The sequence below is a fragment of the Aquarana catesbeiana genome, linkage group LG01 (assembly GCF_042186555.1).
Source record: "Aquarana catesbeiana isolate 2022-GZ linkage group LG01, ASM4218655v1, whole genome shotgun sequence".
Taxonomy (NCBI): domain Eukaryota; kingdom Metazoa; phylum Chordata; class Amphibia; order Anura; family Ranidae; genus Aquarana; species Aquarana catesbeiana.
In genome coordinates, this window is record NC_133324.1 from 524,448,160 (window position 1) to 524,469,445 (window position 21,286).

Genomic DNA, 21,286 nt, shown 5'->3' on the forward strand with positions numbered 1-21,286 from the left:
AGGGTGGTTTTTGAAGTGCTAAATTAACAAAATTCAAATCCTATTCAAGGAATGACAGAGGGAGCCATATACCATGTATTATGGTCTTAATCAAAGAAGAAGCTAGCAGCCTCTGAAACAAGAAAGCAAGCAGGGAGATCTGTCCACTGATGGTACGAGTCAAATGTTGATCCAGGCATAATTGCAAAAAGGTCAGGATTTACCACACTGAGTATTTTTGGGATGAAAGTTACATTCCTCACATCAGGCATCATATGTCTTAGGCCTGCCATACACGGTTTGAATCTCGGCCAGTTCTTTCGAACCAATTATGGGCAGGCTGAATGTACCAAGTTGATCGATCGATCACCTTGGGTACAACCAACCTGCTGGCTTCGCTTTTGATAGAAGACAAAATTGCTGATTCCCGTCAGCACTGCCTGTGTTGATGGGGGAATCGTGCAAATTTCTTTCCTTTTCTTTCGCATTGTGTGGCCTGCCTTACATGTGCAATCGTAGACCGGAGAGTAGACTTCTTAGCATTTAGCATTGTAGGAATTACCGATTCGAAGAGATCCCTCTCCCTCCTGGGCTTTAAAGCCAGCAACTGTGAAGCAGGACGGTAAACAGGTCCTTACAACAGAAGATCCAGACAATCTGGAAGAGCCATGAGTATGATCAGGTCAGAGTACAATATCTGCTTGAGACAGGCCAGAGCTATGACCGTTACCAGAACACCCTTCATATTGATCTTGCCAAGCAAACAGGGAGTTTCATGAAAGCAAAGGCATAGATCAGGCTGTACTGAACTCACAAAGCCAGCAGAGCATCTGCTGCTTCCGCCAAAGGATCTTTGTACCAAAAAACAAGCTTGCCCAGTTTCTTATTGAACCTGGAGACCAGACGGTCCACATCCAGCATCCTGTCACACAGGTCCTGGAACACTTGCAAGTTCTATTCCCCCAGATCCAGGCATTGTTGCTTGACATTTGCCTATGCTTGGGATATTAGCAGTGGATAATGCTAGAATGTGAAGTTCTACCAAGGACAGAACCCTTTCTACCTTCCTTGCTGCAGCATGAATTTGGGTTTGACCATGATGATTGATGTATGCTACTGCCATGGCTTTGTCTGACTGAATCTTGATTGAATGACCCTTCAGTTTGAATGGTCAGTGTCACAGGGACATTAAATCACTGACTTCTGTAGGTACAGGATTTACACAAACCTTTTCAAGGTCTGAACTGTACTCATCACAATGTCTACCAGGACCTTTGCTGACTGTTCCTTTACAGAAGGTCATCAAGATATTCCACAATGGGGATGCCAAGGGAGCATAACAAGGCAAGCACAGGGACTAGAACATTGGTGAACAACCAGGCTGTGGGACACAGGTCAAATGGCAGAGCTACGCACTAGGGGTGGTGACCCACAGGAAGGCAAAGGAATGGAGGATGTGCTAAAAAAATGGGGACTTACAGCTAAGTATTCTTGAAGACACCGATCCAAACCGATTCCTCCTATTGGTTTGGGAACTGTGCAATGATTGGAATCCTTTCCATCACAGAACTGGGCAAATAATCTCTTGCGGCAGTAGAGCTGCATAGGTTTCATGAAGATCTGCTTCTCTGTGCAGTAACACAGGCAGGTTGGAACATGTGAATCAGAAAGGGTGCTTAGAGCTCTAACTTGTAGCCTCTGAAAACGACCTCCTGTACCCAGGCATCTGGGATGCTGTCTGCCCAGGTATGCGTAAAGGCTAACAGACATGTGGAGGAGTTGAAAGGCATATGCAGTAACTGCTTTTTGCACGCTTTCACAACATTTTAACCAAAAGTTTCTCCACTTTTTTCTCAGGAGACTCTTATGGGAAATAAAATAAAGAACCACTAATATCTCCAAACAGTATCTCAGGGCTATAGGCATGAGCTACAAATGCTCAGCCAAAAGGGGGGGTATCTGGATCCATTCTCATGATTCTAGACTATTCCCCTAATGTTTAACATATGACAGCCAGGGCAGGTTGCAATGATGAGCCTGTCAAAGGGTTTGAAAAGAATGTCCAAACACATCCTCCACGACAATCATCAGTTCTTTATTAAGATGGGAAACTGCCAGATCAAAGCGGGAACAGCTCACTTCCTAATAAATGACTCCTCAAAATGGGTATAGGGAGTTGTTAACAGGAGTCTCCCAGTTTTAGAAAGGATGCCTATGTGTAACATGTACGTTAGAAAGGTTTCAGTGGTCTTAGGTAGACATGTGCACTGCCAAAATTTTTTATGTTTTGTATAATTCGTGTTTTTTTTGTTTTTCGTGTCATTCGTTATGATCGAAATTCGTAATTTTGAATAAATTCGTAACTTTGGAAAAATTTTAATTTGTTACGTTCCATTCATTTAGATCCTGTATTCGATAATTTGTAAAAATCCGTAATTTGAAAATCCGAAAATAAGAACGAAAATCCAAAAATCTGAAATAACTAACTAATAATTAACTATTAAATTATAGGTATTGGAATGTCCTTTCAAATTTGGCTGTTAGTGAACGTAACGAATACGAATTTATCCAAAGTTACGAATTATCCAAAATAACGAATGCCGCATCTAAACGAATGGAACGCAATTAATTATTAAATAACAACAATTTAAAAAAAGAAATTTTTATTATTATTCTTCATTAATAATTTGTTACGATGCGGCATTTGTTATTTCGGATAATTCGTAACTTGGGATACATTTGTATTCGTTACGTTCACTAACAGCCAAATTTGAAAGGAGATTCCAATACCTATAATTTAATAGTTAGTAATAGTTATTATTAGTTAGTTTTATTATTTAGGATTTTCGGATATTCAGGTTTTCTAATTTTTGGATTTTCGTTCTTTATTTTCGCTCTTTTGAATTTTCGTTCGGATTTTTGAATGTTCAGATTTTCGAATTTCAGGTTTCTGAATTTTCGTTTATATTTTTGGATTTCGTTCTTTTGAATATTCGGATTTCGTTCTTTAGACTTTTCGAATTTTGGATTTTCGTTTTTGAAAAAAATTGTTAAATGGGTTTTCGTTAAAACAAATATTTCTGAATTAACTAATTTGCCAAATTTAGTCGAAAAACTAATTGCACATGTCTAGTCTTAAGACTTCTTGGAGATTCAAGACAGGTGACAGCCTAATAGACTTAACAGGCTGTCTCCAAATTTCCACCCCCCCCTTTCTTATTTTTTCCCTAATCCCCCCCCCCCCTTCATTTTATTTAAAATTAAGCAGCACAGCAGGAATCAGCCTCTCCATTCATATTACAGCTGATCCTTTTGTTATCATTTCTAATTATCACTATTTAGCCTGTATTTACATGTATTGATCTATTAACTTGTGACCATTTACTATATATGTCAACTAGTCTTATTTTGGAATATGCCTCGCTCTCTGACTATACTTTTTAAAAAAAAAAAAAGAATTTGAAAAAAAAAAAAATCTACAGGCTGTCATTCCATTTTTAAGTAGTAAAAATTTGTATTAAAAGTATTAAAAAAGTTAGATAGTGTGCACCAATAGGTGCCTAAAAGGTTTCTCTAAACCTGGGAGCTGCCTGCGAGTCCTCAGGGCTACATTTGTTAAGGATTCTGAGACTCACCATCAGACAGAGAAAGCTCAGAGGCTGCAGGCAGATTAGTTAATGATTCCGCGGGGGAAGGCAATGAAGAAATACTCAGAAATTAAGGTTGAAATTTGACTCAAGAAATACTGCCTAGCTGCAATGAAATCCTAACAGGATAGAACCGAGGAGGGCATGCCTGATGGAGCTAAAGAAGACTCTGAGACACGTAGAAATTCAAGCAGAGGACAATGGTTCAGGCTGTCAATGTCAGATCCTTGAGAAGATCACTGCAGGCCTCCCCAGAACTGTTAGTGGATTATGAGCTAGAAGGAACAAGTACAGCAAGAAAACATAGCTCAGGACACCAGGCAAATCTTTGGGTACTCACAAACTGGCTGCTGGTAGCAGAAGAGATTCAGACAGACAGAGGTGACCAGGTCCCTTTAGGCAGTAGCAGACTAACCGAGGTGGCACTGCAATTCTCATTTTGGAGCAGCGGCAGGAAGATGCTACCTCAGGTTGAATGGCAGAAACAAGAGTAGGGATTGTGCATGCAACACTCCACCTAGTAATGCGGCACACAGTTCCCTTGGTGTCCCTTCCAGACTGGACCAATGTAACTAAATAAAAATATCCATACCTGGAATTCTTCTTTAATACAACTGGTGCAAATTTGTAGGTCATTATCACCATTAGGTATACAGTTGTGCCAATAATTTTACATAGCTTTTGCAAAATTGATAAGATTTGGATCATTTTTTGAATGATCAGACCCATACAAAATGTGGCTCGGGGTTAAATATCAGTACCATTAGCAGTAACCCGAGCCACACTCGGGACTGCATTGCAGGATCCTGGTGCAGGTTACTTTCCTTGTCCCCAGGATCCTGCGATGTCCCCCCACCGTCAAATGATGGCTGGGCAGTGCGGCTCTCGTTCTGGGCGGGCGTCATATGACATCCGACCATTTAAACAGGGCATGTGCGCGGCCATGATGAAGTCACTTTGCACTGCGCATGTGCGCGATCGCGAGCATGTCGTTGGCAGCGTGTTCCTGGGAACACTGCTCGTCACCAACGCTGGTAAATACCCATTGGCCGGCAGCTGTTTACCACATGATACTTTCACAGCCGATTACTAAATGAAAACACAGACTGGTAACTAGCTGGTACTGGCTCTTCCCTCCTCACACACCGTTTCCAGTGTGAGGAGAAAAGAGCCAGGAGCAGTAAGTTACAGATTTGTGTTCTGTAGTGTCTGCACCAAGCACAACACTTGTCCCATCGCCCCCCATTAACATCTGTCACCACAGTCACCCCATAAAGTGCACCTGTCACATTAGTGATCATCAGCGGTGCACCCGTCACCCATCACCCATCAGTGACCGTGCCCTGTCACCCATCAGTGACCGTGCCCTGTCACCCATCACTGACCGTCAGCGTTGCACCCGTCACCCATCAGTGACCATCAGCGGTGCACCCGTTACCCATCAGTGACCGTGGCCTGTCACCCGTCTGTGACCATCACCCGTCAGTGACCATCACCGTCCGTGGCCTGTCACCCATCAGTGACCATCGCCCGTCACACCGTCATCACCTATCAGTGAACGTCACCTGCCACCCATCGCACAGCCCATCAGTGACCGTCGCCTGCCACCTGTCACACAACCATCAGCGTCATGTCCAAAAGATTATATACCAGTGAGGAGGCGTTCCTGATCCTCTCCATGACTGATGAGAGCAGCGGGAAGTTCTCATCAGATTCCAATTCTGATTTTGAATCAAATTCGGCATTTGAACCGATTGAGAGCAGTGAATCGGCAAATGATTCAGAGGAACAATGGGTCCCTCCTAAAAGGGCATGGCGCTCTGAAAACCAGGCAGCCTCCAGCAACCAGGATTATATTCCCAGGCCCAATAGCAGCGCTGCAGCCAGCGATAGGCCCCGGGAACAAATGCCCAGTACCAGTCCCACCGCCGACGATAGGCCCCGGGAACAAATGCCCAGGCCCAGTACCAGTGCTGCCACATCACGCCTCAGTACCAGCACAGGGAATTCAAATCCTCCAACTATTGGACTGTCCCATCCCCCAAGAGCCAGGACCTCAACATACATGCCAGATGGTCTTGCCAACCCAACATGGCTGCATTCCAACTCGGGATTACCAATTATTCCCCCTTTCACAGCACAGCCAGGTGTGCAGGCCAACACCCAACATTTTATAGAGATCGATTGTTTTTATCTGTTTTTGCCCGACACTTTGCTGCAATTCATTGTGGACCAGACCAATTTATATGCCCAGCAGTATATTGCCAACAACCCCTAATCATCATATGCCCGTCTGTTTGAGTGGAGAGATCTGAATTGGGAGGAGTTCAAATTGTTTATGGGCCTCACAAATGAAGGACATGCCTATTGGTCCACCAACCCCATCCACCACATGCCCATTTATTCTGCCGTAATGTCCAGGTCCCGATACGAGATGATTATGAGATTCCTTCATTTTAGCAACAACACCCAGTGCCCCAACCCCTCCCCCCCCCCCCCCCCCGCAATCATTCAAATTACGATAAGTTATATAAAATTCACCCACTGATAAATTTCTTTTCCCAACGATTTGCTGAACTCTATGTCCCCGATCAGAATATATGTGTAGATGAGTCCCTGGCACTCTTTTCAGGCCGGCTAGGAATAAAGCAATACATTCCTAGCAAAAGGGCCACATACGGAGTCAAATTTGACAAGCTCTGTGAGAGAGTCACGGGATATCTGTATGCGTTCCGCATATATGAAGGAAGAGATTCCCAGCTCCAGCCCCCCGAGTGCCCGGCCTACATGGACACAATTGGAAAGATTGTATGGGACCTGGCATACTCACTTCTGAACAAAGGATATCACATATACCTTGACAACTTCTACACCAGCCTGCCCCTTTTCAAACACTTATACATCGCAAAAAACGTGGCCTGTGGAACCTCCAGAAAGAATAGGAAGGGCTTCCAACAATGTCTAGCGAACAAAAAGCTGCAAAGGGGGGAAAGAGCAACATTGAGATGTAACAAAGTGCTGGCCTTGAGGTGGAAGGATAAAAGGGATGTGCACATGATGTCCACCATCCATGACGACCCTACAATTGAGGTTCAAAGATGAAGAGGTCCCATTGAAAAGCTAACATGTATCCAAGATTACAATCTCTACATGGGGGGGGGGGGGGGGGGGTTTCAATGATCAAATGATTCAGCCCTATTTGTCAATAAGGAGGTCCCAATTCTGGTACAAGAAGGTAGCAATTTATCTCATCCATTTGGCCATTTATAATTCCTACGTAGTCTACACCAAATCCACAGAAAGCCCCACCCCCTTCCTAAAATTTAAAGAAGAAGTTGTCAAGTCCCTCATCTATCTACACTGTTTTATACAATTAAAATTGCAAAATACCTGGCTCTACCAAACGTTACCCCATAGGCAGAAGGATGTCATCACGTGCATGCAGCATCATGTGCAATTTTTGGGTTGTTGTCTGATTGTGCCAATGGGCAATACACTCAGCGAGGGTGTATAAACAGAGGAGGAGAGAGATTTTCCCTTTGTCCACAGTTGTGGGTGTGTACTTTTAATGAGTTCAGAAAGGTGAAAGGAAAGAAAATGATCTGTGAGTACTGTGTCTACTGGCTGCATATAAGCTAGGAAAGAGAGTGTAAGTGAGGCTGCTGTGCATTTTCAGCTGAATGGTGACCATGTTTGTTGTGTCCAGATCATCCAAGGAGGGATTGTACAGAATACTGCTGGGCATAACGCGTAAGGTGGGGTTCCGATTTATGTCATCACATGAGGTGGAATTAGAGCGGAAATAGATTAGTACACAAAGGTATATGTTAGTGGATCCCAGACTGAGTGTGAATGATCAGCTACTGCTAGGCTACATGTAAAGCAATACATTGGGTTGTTTTACGGGAGTATGCTGATTTCACACATTTTTGATAAACTTTTTTAATTGGAGAGCACTAGATTTCTTAATTCGTGTCTCTGAGGAGGAGTGGAGGAGTTGTTGTAGGCTCGATGAAGACAACATCTTTATATACCTCTGGAAGTGGAAGTCCCTGGAAGTGACTTAAGGTTTTCTAACATCAAGCGCATATAAACCTTAGAGGTTATATAAAGCGGTGAGCACATATATTTTTATATTTAAGCGCGTGGTGTTGGTTTGTAGAAGTTGTTATAGCACCGTGCAATACTGGAAGATGTATTATCTCACAGATTGAAACATAGTATAGAAGACTCGCTGTCTGTTGGGTTCTTTACTACACCGTTCCTTAATATGGCTCTATCGTTTTTGAGAAGTTACAGAAGATTCTTAGACTTTAGGTAGTCTCACTTCTAGCACTTCACATTTTTTTCTTTTTTCTTTGATTGTTGTGATTGAATCTCATTGTGTTCAGTTGCTTAGGGAAGTAGTTTTTATGGTGATATAGGCATCCACTGCTGCACAGTTTGTTGTTGATCTTAGAATCTTGCAGCTGAGAGGATAGCTTTATGCCTAATTATGAAAGGGGGATACTTTGTGGCTATGGTAACTTATACGAGAGAGCTAAGATGGGCAGGAATTGCTTTCAGTAACACTGGGCTCACTACCGCCCCCTATGTATTAATATATGTTTGTAATTCTTATAGATATACAAGCTTATGAAACAGAGAGAATTCCAACTCCCATTGTCTACCATATACTGTATGCACAATTATGATGGCACATGAGTATGCGGAACAAGTCATATTTGTTAGTAATACAGTAATATAAGCTCTTGAGTTTAGGTGGTGTGGTTGAAGTCCATATGGGGAGTTGTAGAGGTGTTGAGGGCTAGTACCCCTTTAGTTTGTGTTTTTGTTTCTCCCCTTATTTTGGGAGTAGTCGCTGGAGCAATGTATGATCACACTTTATTTTTCTAAATTCCAGCTCCGCTATGCACCAGTATAGCTTTCGTGTACTTTTTTTGCAAAAATATCAACGCTTTCCATTAAATCTGCAATCACCTACTTTTCTTGCGCTCATCCATGAATCCAGAGGTTTCCATTAGTAATGTCTTTCTTCCTCACAGACTAACATCATGACACAGTAAGGAGTTGACCTCATAAGCACACACCCTGCATCAACCACCCTCCCACTCCCAGGTGCATGTTTTTTAACAACTTCAGCCCTGGAAGGATTTATCCCCTTCCTGACCAGAGCATTTTTTGCGATTCGGCACTGTGTCGCTTTAGCTGACAATTGTGCGGTCGTGCGACGTTGTACCCAAGCAAAATTAACGTCCAGAGGTATTTCATCACCTCGTTTTTATTTTTTGCGCTATAAACAAAAAAAGACCAAAAATTTTGGAAAAAAAGCAATATTTTTTACTTTTTGCTAAACTAAATATCCCCCAAAAATATATTAAAAAATACATTTCTTCCACAGTTTAGGCCGATATTTATTCTTCTACATATTTTTGGTCAAAAAAATTGCAATAAGTGTATATTGATTGGTTTGCGCAAAAGTTATAGCATCTATAAATAGGGGATAGATTTATGGCATGTTTATTATTAATTTTTTTACTAGTAATGGCGGCGATCTGCAATTTTTATCAGGACTGTGACATTATGGCGAACAGATCGGACACTTTTGACACTATTTTGGGACCATTGACATTTATACAGCGATCAGAGCTACAAATAGCCACTGATTACTGTATAAATGACACTGGCAGGGAAGGGGTTAAACACTAGGGGGCACTCAAGGGGTTAAGCGTGTTTCCTGGATGTGTTCTAACTGTAAGGGGGATGGGCTCACTACAACATGACAGAGATCACTGCTCCCGATGACAGGGAATAATTGATTCATTCATTTAAAAAACGTGCACCTGGGAATGGAAGAGTAAATGATGCAGGGTGTGTGCTAATGAGGTCAGCTGGTCAACTCCTTCCTGTTTCATGACCTATAGTCTGTGAGGAAGAAAGACATTACTAATGGAAACCTCTGGATTCAGGGATGAGCACAAGAAAAGTAAGTGACTGTAGATTTAATGGAAAGCGTTGATATTTTTTCAAAAAAAGGACATGAATGTTATATTGGTGCATAGGGGAGCTGGAATTTAGAAAAAAAGTGTACAAAAGGTGAACTTACCCTTTAAGCATTTTGCAATTTTAATTGTATAAATAAATACAGTTTTTACCAGTGAAAATAATTGGTGATTTCATTACACACATGGAAACTTGGTACCAGTAAAGTCATAGGGGTTCCTGGAATGTATTCCTGTGTCTATGTTTTATAAAAAGTTGTAACTATGTAAAGATGAATTGTGTTGATAGTAGAGATGCACCGAAATTTTGGCGGCTGAAACATATTGTCCGAAAATGGTGTTAATAATGCACGTGATTTTGCCACGATTTTACCGCAATTTTACTGTGCTTATGGTGGTATTCATAGGTCATGTGACTCAAAAACCGCATCAAATGGGTAACACAGGTACGTTATTGATGCGTTCCTGCTGCATTTTCAATGCATTTAAACAGGGAGGTGCGGTTTTTTTTAACTGACCAAAAATGCAGCAAGCAAGATTTTTACACCACAATAGAATCGCAACAGACATGTGAAGATATACATATAATTTAAAGAAATGCATTTTTCTTCAGCTTTCCTTGCACTACAGGTGCCGATAACAGCCAACAATAAATTCATATTAATTTAAATTCATGATATTAAATTAAAAAGGCCAATATAATACAATTATGAAAATACATATATTTTTTAAAAGCTGTCATTGTCGTTAATACACCCCCTAAGAACATTATAGTATCTCAGTTGGGGGAGATGAAGTATAATTTTATAATAATAGTTGTTATTATTATTATTAATTATGTACGCTGGTCACCCAAGCCAAGAAAAGCATACCTCCAGCCTTTTAATAGTCTCCTCCTAAATGGAATCTATTTGTTTAAACTGTGACATAAAAAAAGAAAATCCAAAAATGCTGTATAAAGGGATTTTTTTAGTAGAAGGAGAAGAAAGTGCATGGTATTGGACTTTTCAGATAAACCGATACCTCAACCTCAATTATTCCCATTTTTTATTACTCAAAATGCTAATCTTATATAAACAGTATTTTTTTTAAGGGGACAAACAATTTTAATTGGTATGGTTGTTTACCTCTGAGGACTGTGAGTTTGGCACTAACTGTAGCTTCACCTTTACTGTTATGGGCAACACATTCATATACATTTTCATCTCTCGGTGTTCTAAGAGGTTGAATACGAAGAACTGCACCAGCACCTTCATCAAATTCTATAGTCTGGAGAAAGAGAAACACAAAGTATGCAGATATTGCATTATTAAATATTATACTGTATGTTGTCCATTAAATATTTTCTTAATACTTTTAGGTTGCAATAACACTTAACAGTTTTTGTGGCACAAGGTTTGAAATGAATGAAAACCTTTGACGGCATTCGACGTTCAGCGATTTTAAGAGAGAGATAAAGAAAGCAAACACACACTCAGGTAATATTACTTTGTAAAATGCTTTGAGTCTCACACTAGCAGTGTTAATTTCATCAGAGGCCTTTTTACAGTGACGAAAACTAAACTAAAATTACAGCACATTTTCGTCAACTGACAAAAACTATGACAAAAATAGAATCCGTTTTTGTTAAGGAACGAAAACTGGACGATAATGGCAAGGAGGGACGTTTACCCTCATGAATTTACTGTATTTATCGGCGTATAACACAGTAGGCGGCGGGGATCAGGCGGTCCGCCCAAGGGTGCCACACACTGGGGGGTGGTCAAGCCAGCCGCCCCGCCTCTCCTGGCCCTTAGACAGCACTGCCAGCAAAGTCTATCATTAGGAAAAAAACATTGCCAGCCCCTTCTCCTATACTGCTCCTCCTCCTGTGTCACTTATTGTAAGCTGAAGCTTCTAATCTCAATAGCTTTGTTCTTGTTGGCCGCTCTGCTCCTCCTCCTCCGGGTGTTGCTTTAGATTGGAGGGGGAGGAGGAGAGCGGTCACATGACCATCCATGAATCTTCAGAGGAGAGCAGCCATGTGACCACCGGGTCCATGCAAGAACGAAGCTATGAGGTAAATTTAAAGACTTTGATTTACAATGAGAGTGACACAGGAGGAGCTGTGTATGAGAAAGGGCTGGCAGTGATTTATTCTTAACTTTAGAGTATGCTTGCAGTGCTGTCCTAGGAGACTGGGGGTCTCCTGGGAATGCAGGTGGGGGCTGTGCTGTGTACTGTGGGGGGCTTTGTATTGTGCAGAGGGTGGGAGCTGTGCTGTGTACTGTGGGGGGCTTTGTATTGTGCAGAGGGTGGGGGCTGTGCTGTGTACTGTGGGGGGCTTTGTATTGTGCAGAGGGTGGGGGCTGTGCTGTGTACTGTGGGGGGCTTTGTATTGTGCAGAGGGTGGGGGCTGTTCTGTGTACTGTGGGGGGCTTTGTATTGTGCAGAGGGTGGGGGGACTGTGTACTGTGCACATTCAATTTTAGTTGACTAAAATTATTATATTAGACTAAAATGTACTGGAGATTTTAGTCGACTAAAATACGATGACTAAAATGGGACTAAAAATAAAATGGCATTTTAGTCCTAAGACTAAGACTAAAACTAAATCGAAATTTGCTGCCAAAATTAACACTGCACACTAGCAACATGCTTACAGGAGTGGAGAGAAAAGAGGTAATCTTATCCGTTTGCTGTCTTTGACAAGGTTTTAAAAGTGCTGGAGTTCAGATGTACCTGTGCTATCTGGTAGGCTTGATGTAGATTGAATCCAAAGTTTTTTTTCTCTACAGTTTTAGGCCAGCCATAGACGGTTCAAATCTCGGCAGGTTCAGCAGGAATCGGCCGAGATTCAAACCATGTATGAGCAGGCTGAATGTACCAAGTTGATCGGTTTATCAACTTGGGTATAACCATTCTGCCGGATTGTACTTGCGATTATCGCTAGTAATCAAAAAAAATTATTGCGCTGTAAATATACTCAAATAAACATGTATTCAAATAATCAAAATCACGTAGTGCTCATACACCGGTGAGAATAAAGTGCTATAAGTGCAAAAAAGAAAATTCATCCATATATACATGTAAAGCTGTAAACACGTGCATTCATAAATTATATTATTCAATAAAGTGCCAAGTAAGGTATACAGATTGAATATTTTCAATTAACCTCCCTGGTGGATTTCCCGAGTGTGGCTCGGGGTTAAATATCAGTACCATTAGCGGTAACCCGAGCCACACTCGGGACTGCATTGCAGGATCCTGGTGCAGGTTACTTACCTTGTCCCCAGGATCCTGCGATGTCCCCCCACCGTCAAATGATGGCTGGGCAGTGCGGCTCTCGTTCTGGGCGGGCGTCATATGACGTCCGACCATTTAAACAGGGCATGTGCGCGGCCATGATGAAGTCACTTTGCACTGCGCATGTGCGCGATCGCGAGCATGTCGTTGGCAGCGTGTTCCTGGGAACACTGCTCGTCACCAACGCTGGTAAATACCCATTGGCCGGCAGCTGTTTACCACATGATACTTTCACAGCCGATTACTAAATGAAAACACAGACTGGTAACTAGCTGGTACCGGCTCTTCCCTCCTCACACACCGTTTCCAGTGTGAGGAGAAAAGAGCCAGGAGCAGTAAGTTACAGATTTGTGTTCTGTAGTGTCTGCACCAAGCACAACACTTGTCCCATCGCCCCCCATTATCATCTGTCACCACAGTCACCCCATAAAGTGCACCTGTCACATTAGTGATCATCAGCGGTGCACCCGTCACCCATCACCCATCAGTGACCGTGCCCTGTCACCCATCACTGACCGTCAGCGTTGCACCCGTCACCCATCAGTGACCATCAGCGGTGCACCCGTTACCCATCAGTGACCGTGGCCTGTCACCCGTCTGTGACCATCACCCGTCAGTGACCATCACCGTCCGTGGCCTGTCACCCATCAGTGACCATCGCCCGTCACACCGTCATCACCTATCAGTGAACATCACCTGCCACCCATCGCACAGCCCATCAGTGACCGTCGCCTGCCACCTGTCACACAACCATCAGCGTCATGTCCAAAAGATTATATACCAGTGAGGAGGCGTTCCTGATCCTCTCCATGACTGATGAGAGCAGCGGGAAGTTCTCATCAGATTCCAATTCTGATTTTGAATCAAATTCGGCATTTGAACCGATTGAGAGCAGTGAATCGGCAAATGATTCAGAGGAACAATGGGTCCCTCCTAAAAGGGCATGGCGCTCTGAAAACCAGGCAGCCTCCAGCAACCAGGATTATATTCCCAGGCCCAATAGCAGCGCTGCAGCCAGCAATAGGCCCCAGGAACAAATGCCCAGTACCAGTCCCACCACCGACGATAGGCCCCGGGAACAAATGCCCAGGCCCAGTACCAGTGCTGCCACATCACGCCTCAGTACCAGCACAGGGAATTCAAATCCCCCAACTACTGGACTGTCCCATCCCCCAAGAGCCAGGACCTCAACATACATGCCAGATGGTCTTGCCAACCCAACATGGCTGCATTCCAACTCGGGATTACCAATTATTCCCCCTTTCACAGCACAGCCAGGTGTGCAGGCCAACACCCAACATTTTATAGAGATCGATTGTTTTTATCTGTTTTTGCCCGACACTTTGCTGCAATTCATTGTGGACCAGACCAATTTATATGCCCAGCAGTATATTGCCAACAACCCCTAATCATCATATGCCCGTCTGTTTGAGTGGAGAGATCTGAATTGGGAGGAGTTCAAATTGTTTATGGGCCTCACAAATGAAGGCATTCCTATTGGTCCACCAACCCCATCCACCACATGCCCATTTATTCTGCCGTAATGTCCAGGTCCCGATACGAGATGATTATGAGATTCCTTCATTTTAGCAACAACACCCAGTGCCCCCCCCCCCCCCCCCCACAATCATTCAAATTACGATAAGTTATATAAAATTCACCCACTGATAAATTTCTTTTGCCAACGATTTGCTGAACTCTATGTCCCCGATCAGAATATATGTGTAGATGAGTCCCTGGCACTCTTTTCAGGCCGGCTAGGAATAAAGCAATACATTCCTAGCAAAAGGGCCACATACGGAGTCAAATTTGACAAGCTCTGTGAGAGAGTCACGGGATATCTGTATGCGTTCCGCATATATGAAGGAAGAGATTCCCAGCTCCAGCCCCCCGAGTGCCCGGCCTACATGGACACAATTGGAAAGATTGTATGGGACCTGGCATACTCACTTCTGAACAAAGGATATCACATATACCTTGACAACTTCTACACCAGCCTGCCCCTTTTCAAACACTTATACATCGCAAAAAACGTGGCCTGTGGAACCGCCAGAAAGAATAGGAAGGGCTTCCAACAATGTCTAGCGAACAAAAAGCTGCAAAGGGGGGAAAGAGGAACATTGAGATGTAACAAAGTGCTGGCCTTGAGGTGGAAGGATAAAAGGGATGTGCACATGATGTCCACCATCCATGACGACCCTACAATTGAGGTTCAAAGATGAAGAGGTCCCATTGAAAAGCTAACATGTGTCCAAGATTACAATCTCTACATGGGGGGGGGGGGGGGGTGGATTTCAATGATCAAATGATTCAGCCCTATTTGTCAATAAGGAGGTCCCAATTCTGGTACAAGAAGGTAGCAATTTATCTCATCCATTTGGCCATTTATAATTCCTACGTAGTCTACACCAAATCCACAGAAAGCCCCACCCCCTTCCTAAAATTCAAAGAAGAAGTTGTCAAGTCCCTCATCTATCAACAAAGAACCCTCCCAGAAGACCTTCGCTCTGATGCTGTTAGCCGACTTCATGAGCGCCACTTCCCGTACAACATTCCACCATCTGAAGCAGGTTGAAAACGGCAAGAGAGGATTTTGAAGAGATACCAGCTACCATTGTCCCCAGTGTCCCTCCCAACCTGGCCTTTGCATTGGTAAATGCTTCCAACTTTATCATACATCCCTAAAATATTAGCCCATATTTTTAACAATTTCTTCATTTTCATCATCTGTGCTGACCATTTTCCATGTTTCCCCAAATAACCATGCCACTGCCTTCCACATTAACTGACCCTGGCCTATTTTGTGACTATGCCTCTGCCTACAGCTTGGACTGCTTCCACGTGAACTGACCCTGGCCTGTTTTATCAACTACGCTTCTGCCAACCGCTTGGACTGCTTGCACATGAACTCACCCTGGCCTGTTTTATGAAATATGTTTTTGCCTACCGCTTGGACTGATTTGTTGCCCTGCTACTGTAGTACACAGGAGTCTTACATATGTGAAGGGCTCCATAATTGTTTTTCCGGATGGAGAAAACTATTTTTTTATGTTTTCTCCGGGTTTCGTAATTTCCGGATTAGGGTCTGTAGTCTGGAGGCTTCATAGAGATTTGGGTGGGCGAAGCCTCTACCCCTGTGCACAGGTCTTACCCGATTGCGGCCCTCAGCCTGCTGCTGACTTACTGCCATCATGCCTCTGCCTGCCAGCATGAACGGACCACACCTCTTCCTGCTACCTGGACTATGCAAATAATTAGCTGTAGCAAGGGGCAGTATGTTTATGAAGGGTTGGAGAGTGGTACAATAATGAGTGTCTGCAGGTAACAGTGTACCAGAACCAATATTATGGCTGTGCATCTCTGCCTGGACAATTTCTATGGACTGTGCTGTGCTGACAATATCCTTGTGCTGACTATAGACAATATTCCTGCCTGCTGCCTGGATAATTACTATTGCTGTCACTAAGCACATCCCTGCCTGCTGCCTGGACCAGTGCTCTCCTCTGTGGACACTACTAAAAGCACAGGTAATGCTTTTTTTTTTTTTTTTTACCTTTTCCGCAATAGAATTTATTTTGGATTGTAATTCTTGGTATGCACATGCTATGTGTTAGAAATATGAAGGGCCTTCAAAAATGTTAGGTTGCCAGGAAATTATATATGTAATTTATGCTCCTAGAACGCCTGATGGTTCTACTTGGATGTTGGGCCTCTGTATGTGGCCAGGCTGTGTAAAAGTCTCACACATGTGGTATTGTCATACTCAGGAGGAGTAGCAGAATGTATTTTGGGGTGTCATTTTTGCTATGTATTTGCTATGTGCCGGAAATATCTTATAAATGGACAACTTTGTGAAAAAAAAAAAAACGCGTTTTCATTTTTTTTCCACATTTTCCAAAAACTTCTGGGAAAAAATGAACCATTCAAAAGGCTCATTATGCCTCATAGATTATACAATGGGGTGTTTGCTTTCCAAAATTTTTGTGGGCAATGCCATTGTCCTGGTGCTCCAGGGCCTTTAAAAGTGTAATAGACTTCACCCTATATAAATCTGCCCTTCTAAAATACAATTCCTGCCTCTATGCTGCCAAACAAGCCTACTTTGTCTCTCTTATTAATACCTTGTCATCCAGCCCCCGTCGGTTCTTCTCAACCTTTAACTCTCTGCTTCGTCACCCACCGCCTCTACCCACTAACTCACTCACTGCCCAAGAGATTGCCAATCACTTCAAAGACAAGATTGATGCAATTCGTGAGGACATCTCCACTCTGCGTACATCTTCCCCACCCAACATACCTTGCCTAACAGCACAATCAGCACTCTCCTCTTTTGAATTGGCTACTACTGAAGAAGTTACAAAACTTTTCTCAGACGCCCACCTCACCAATTGTCACTTGGATCCTGTTCCCTCACAACTAGTACGGTCACCCACTTCTATCCTATGCTCCCTCACTCACATCTTTAATCTCTCACTCTCTAGTGGCACCTTCCCCTCCCCTCTAAAACATGAGCAGATCACTCCCATACTTAAAAAGCCCTCACTGGACCCCACCAACCTGAACAGCTTAAGACCCATCTCATTGCTCCCATTCACCTCTAAACTTCTAGAACGCTTAGTCTACAACCGTCTTAGCTCCTACCTCAGTGAAAATAACCTTCTTGACCCCTTACAGTCTGGCTTTCGCTCGCAGCACTCCACAGAAACTTCCTTACTAAAACTCACTAACGATTTACTAACTGCAAAAACCAACAGCCAGTACTCCATGCCCCTACTACCTGACCTCTCTCTGCAGATACTGTTGACCACCTGCTCCTTCTCAATAAACTACAATGCCTTGGCCTCCGAGATTCTGCTCTATCCTGGTTCTCTGCCTATCTATCACAGCGTTCCTTCAGTGTCACCTACAACTCTCACCTCCTCTCCATTGCACCTTTCTGAGGGGGTCCCCCAAGGCACTGTTCTTGGACCCCTTCTCTTCTCTATCTACACCTCCTCCCTTGGCCACTTGATAACCACCCACGGCTTCCAATACCACTTATACGCTGATGACACCCAAATCTTTCTGTCTACTCCTCACCTCACTCCTTCAGTCTCCTCTCGCATTACTAACTTACTAACTGACATATTAGCATGGATGTCGCACCACTTCCTTAACCAATTCCGGACCGCCGCACACCGATATACGTCCCTACTTTGAGGACGGATATCGTTGTTATGGCAGCAGCTAGCTGCCATAACCCCGCTATCCACGTGTTCGGCCGGCAGTCTGGTACAAGATAAAAGTGGTCTCTGCGGCGGATTGTTTTTAATTAATCTATGTGTGTCCATTGTCTTTTATAATTTTCCAATAAAATACCTTTATCCAATTTATTTTTTGTAGTCTAACACTATTGTGCCTCCAAAGTCCCATGCCTAGAGTTTTTCTTTTATCTATTATCCGATTTTTGGGGACGTTGGCACAAACCGTTACTGAGTACCTGCAGAGTCACACTGCTTATTGAGGTACTTTGGCACTAGGTTTCCCATTTGATGCTGAACCTAGGGATGGAAGCATCCCATTTAAACTCCTAGTTTAGGTGACTTCTTTACTTTATTTATTTTTTGTCATCTATATCTTTCTTTTTTTACACGTATTAAGTTACGAGGTTTACATATCGGAACACGGGTTAACACACCGGCCTGTGATGGATTTTGTAGGGACCGCCTGGTTGGGTTACATCAATGATGTTCAAACCAGCTGCTTAACTGATACAGGACAAGAGATCGGACTGAATCATTACCTAATTAAAATGAAAAAATTGCTGAAGAAGAAGTCCAACCTGCACTGGCATGTGGACTTTCTCCAGCAATATGCACGTGATAATCTAAGCCCAGTCGGGTTGAGAGTCCAAATATTTCCTTCTTTTCAAAATATAGGTACTGAATTTAAAATCGCATGGGAAAAAATTCTCACCCAGTGCAGTACTGATCTCATTAAATTGTTGATATCTCACCACCAGGCTGAACTTGTCCTCCTTGATGAGGAAATTATCACTTTTCAAACTAAAAATGACAATTTAAAAAGCCATGCACAGTTTAACCACAAATGGCAGGAAGTTAGGGAATACATCACCAAAATCAATAAAGATATAATTTTTAAAAAACAAAATAAATTCATGAAAGACAGGACGGCCTTTATGGAGGGCTACGCCTATCATTGGCAGACCCCTTCCCATAATCGAAGACCCCGTAAAACAAATCCCAAAAAACAACATCCCAACAATGGAAGTATGTTCACTGACGATGATACGGAAATTGACTCTGATTCTTCTCTTTCCACTTTTTCTTCACAGGCTCCCATTGGAAAAGACCTGAACGTCACTCCTAACGACACTGGTGCACGTAAGCGACAATATGGTGGTGGGCACTATACACCCTATCCCAAAAAGAAAATTGACAAACAAGACATTAAACGCTCGAACGGCTCACTACGTCAGGGGCCTCCCTCTATCCAGGGTGGTGGCACTGATTCACAGTCCAACTATATGGGCCCCAATGCTCACAAAGCACTACAAATGCTAAACCAGCAAATTCGCACTAACCCAACACCTACAACATTTCAATCTGGCCCCAGTCGGGACACCCCAAACACTTCTTTCTCTAACAACACACTCACTAATGCAACACAACAACCTAACTTTTCCAACCCTCTAAACTCAGTGAACTCTGTATCCCTTACACAATCACAAAATTGTAGAAGACAAAGCACTCTTGATTCCCACATTGTTTCAAATGCTACCTCCACTATATTTTTTTTCCCATGCTAAGGATTCCGCCACCTCACACCTAGGACTAGACGTCCTGAACCTCACTCCTTATCATTTTTCTGAACAGGACTTAAATGTTCTAAAACTTGGTCTAAGTTTCTGTCCGTCGCAGAAAATTGATAAATATGAGACCATTAAAGACGTTTACCTGTTTGCCCGTAATCTTACCTACAAATTTCTGTTTGATCCAGATAGATTAAGGAGTAAAGAGGAACGGGAATTCTCAGAGAGCATAAAACACTTTAAGATGGATGAGTTCCGAGCACTACGGGACCTAATCCTCCTGTTGGAGGAAAGTGACAGTACCCACCCCACTGACATCTCCATCTCAACACCCCCTACCCCTTCCATATCTCTATCCAACAGGTTGAGAGTTAAATCTCGTCAATTTCCTGACTTATCTCAGAATCCCCAAATTTGGACGTTCCTACAAAACGTGATCAGTGACATTAAACATATGGATCTACCCCATAGAAAAAACAACCTAACTTTTACACAGCGTCAAGCCATCTCTAAAATATACAATCACCCTGACATTGTTGTAAAACCCGCCGATAAAGGCGGTAACGTAGTTCTTCTGACCAGATCCTCTTATGAGAACATGTGCTTGACCATTCTATCCAATAAAGACTGGTATCGGAAAATCCCCCTATCAGACACCATATCTTTCAGGAATCACTTCCTGGACATTATTGGAGACGCTTATCTAAGAGGTTTAATCGTCAAAGATACCTATGAGTACCTGAATGTTCGGTCTCCCAGGGTGGCGACATTCTATGCACTCCCTAAAGTGCATAAGGATCCGGTGTCGCCCCCTGGGAGGCCGATAATTTCAGGTATTCATAGCTTAACAGACAACGCCAGCAAACTTGTAGATGCTACACTCATGCCCCATGTCATGGCCCTACCGTCCTACACCAAAGATACGCTAGATCTTTTAAAACAGATCGAGGGGTTACCGGTCCCTCCTGATTCCCTGCTCGTGACGCTTGATGTGGAGGCCCTCTACTCCAGCATCCCTCACGAGCAGGGGATCGAGACGGTCCGCACCTTCCTGTATGAGGAGGATCACCACCAGTGGAATTATAACGAATTCATTTTGAAGCTACTCAACTTCATCTTGACTCACAATACTTTTGAATTTATGGGTTCCCACTACCTCCAGGTGCAGGGCGTAGCCATGGGCACCTGTTGTGCCCCTGGCTATGCCAACCTGTACCTGGGGGGGTGGGAACGTCACCTGTTTTCTCTAGACCAGTACTCAGAATTTATAGATCAAATTTTGATCTGGAAACGCTACATAGATGACATTTTCATCATCTGGACAGGAACCAAAAAGACCCTCAAAAAGTTCATACAAACACTTAATGTTAACCAGTTTAACTTAAAATTTACATACCATTGCCATACCGATACCGTTAATTTTCTGGATCTCGAGATTTACAGGGACACTAATAATACCTTATCCACAAATTTATATAGGAAAGCTACAGCAGGAAATACACTGCTACATGCCACAAGTGCGCATCCTCCCCCCCTCATTAGAAGCATACCGTATGCACAAT

At 43.2% G+C, this 21,286-nt stretch overlaps 1 protein-coding gene across 17 annotated transcripts in view; it reads right to left on the reverse strand.

The window, feature by feature from the left end:
• Window positions 1-21,286, reverse strand: part of PTPRS (protein tyrosine phosphatase receptor type S) — a 744,226-nt gene that overhangs the window by 515,204 nt on the left and 207,736 nt on the right. For all 17 annotated transcript variants that reach the window (XM_073594561.1, XM_073594552.1, XM_073594489.1 and 14 more), the window contains exon 4: window positions 10,756-10,897. In XM_073594561.1, the coding sequence (XP_073450662.1) occupies window positions 10,756-10,897 (142 nt within the window). The remainder of the gene's footprint in view (window positions 1-10,755; window positions 10,898-21,286) is intronic.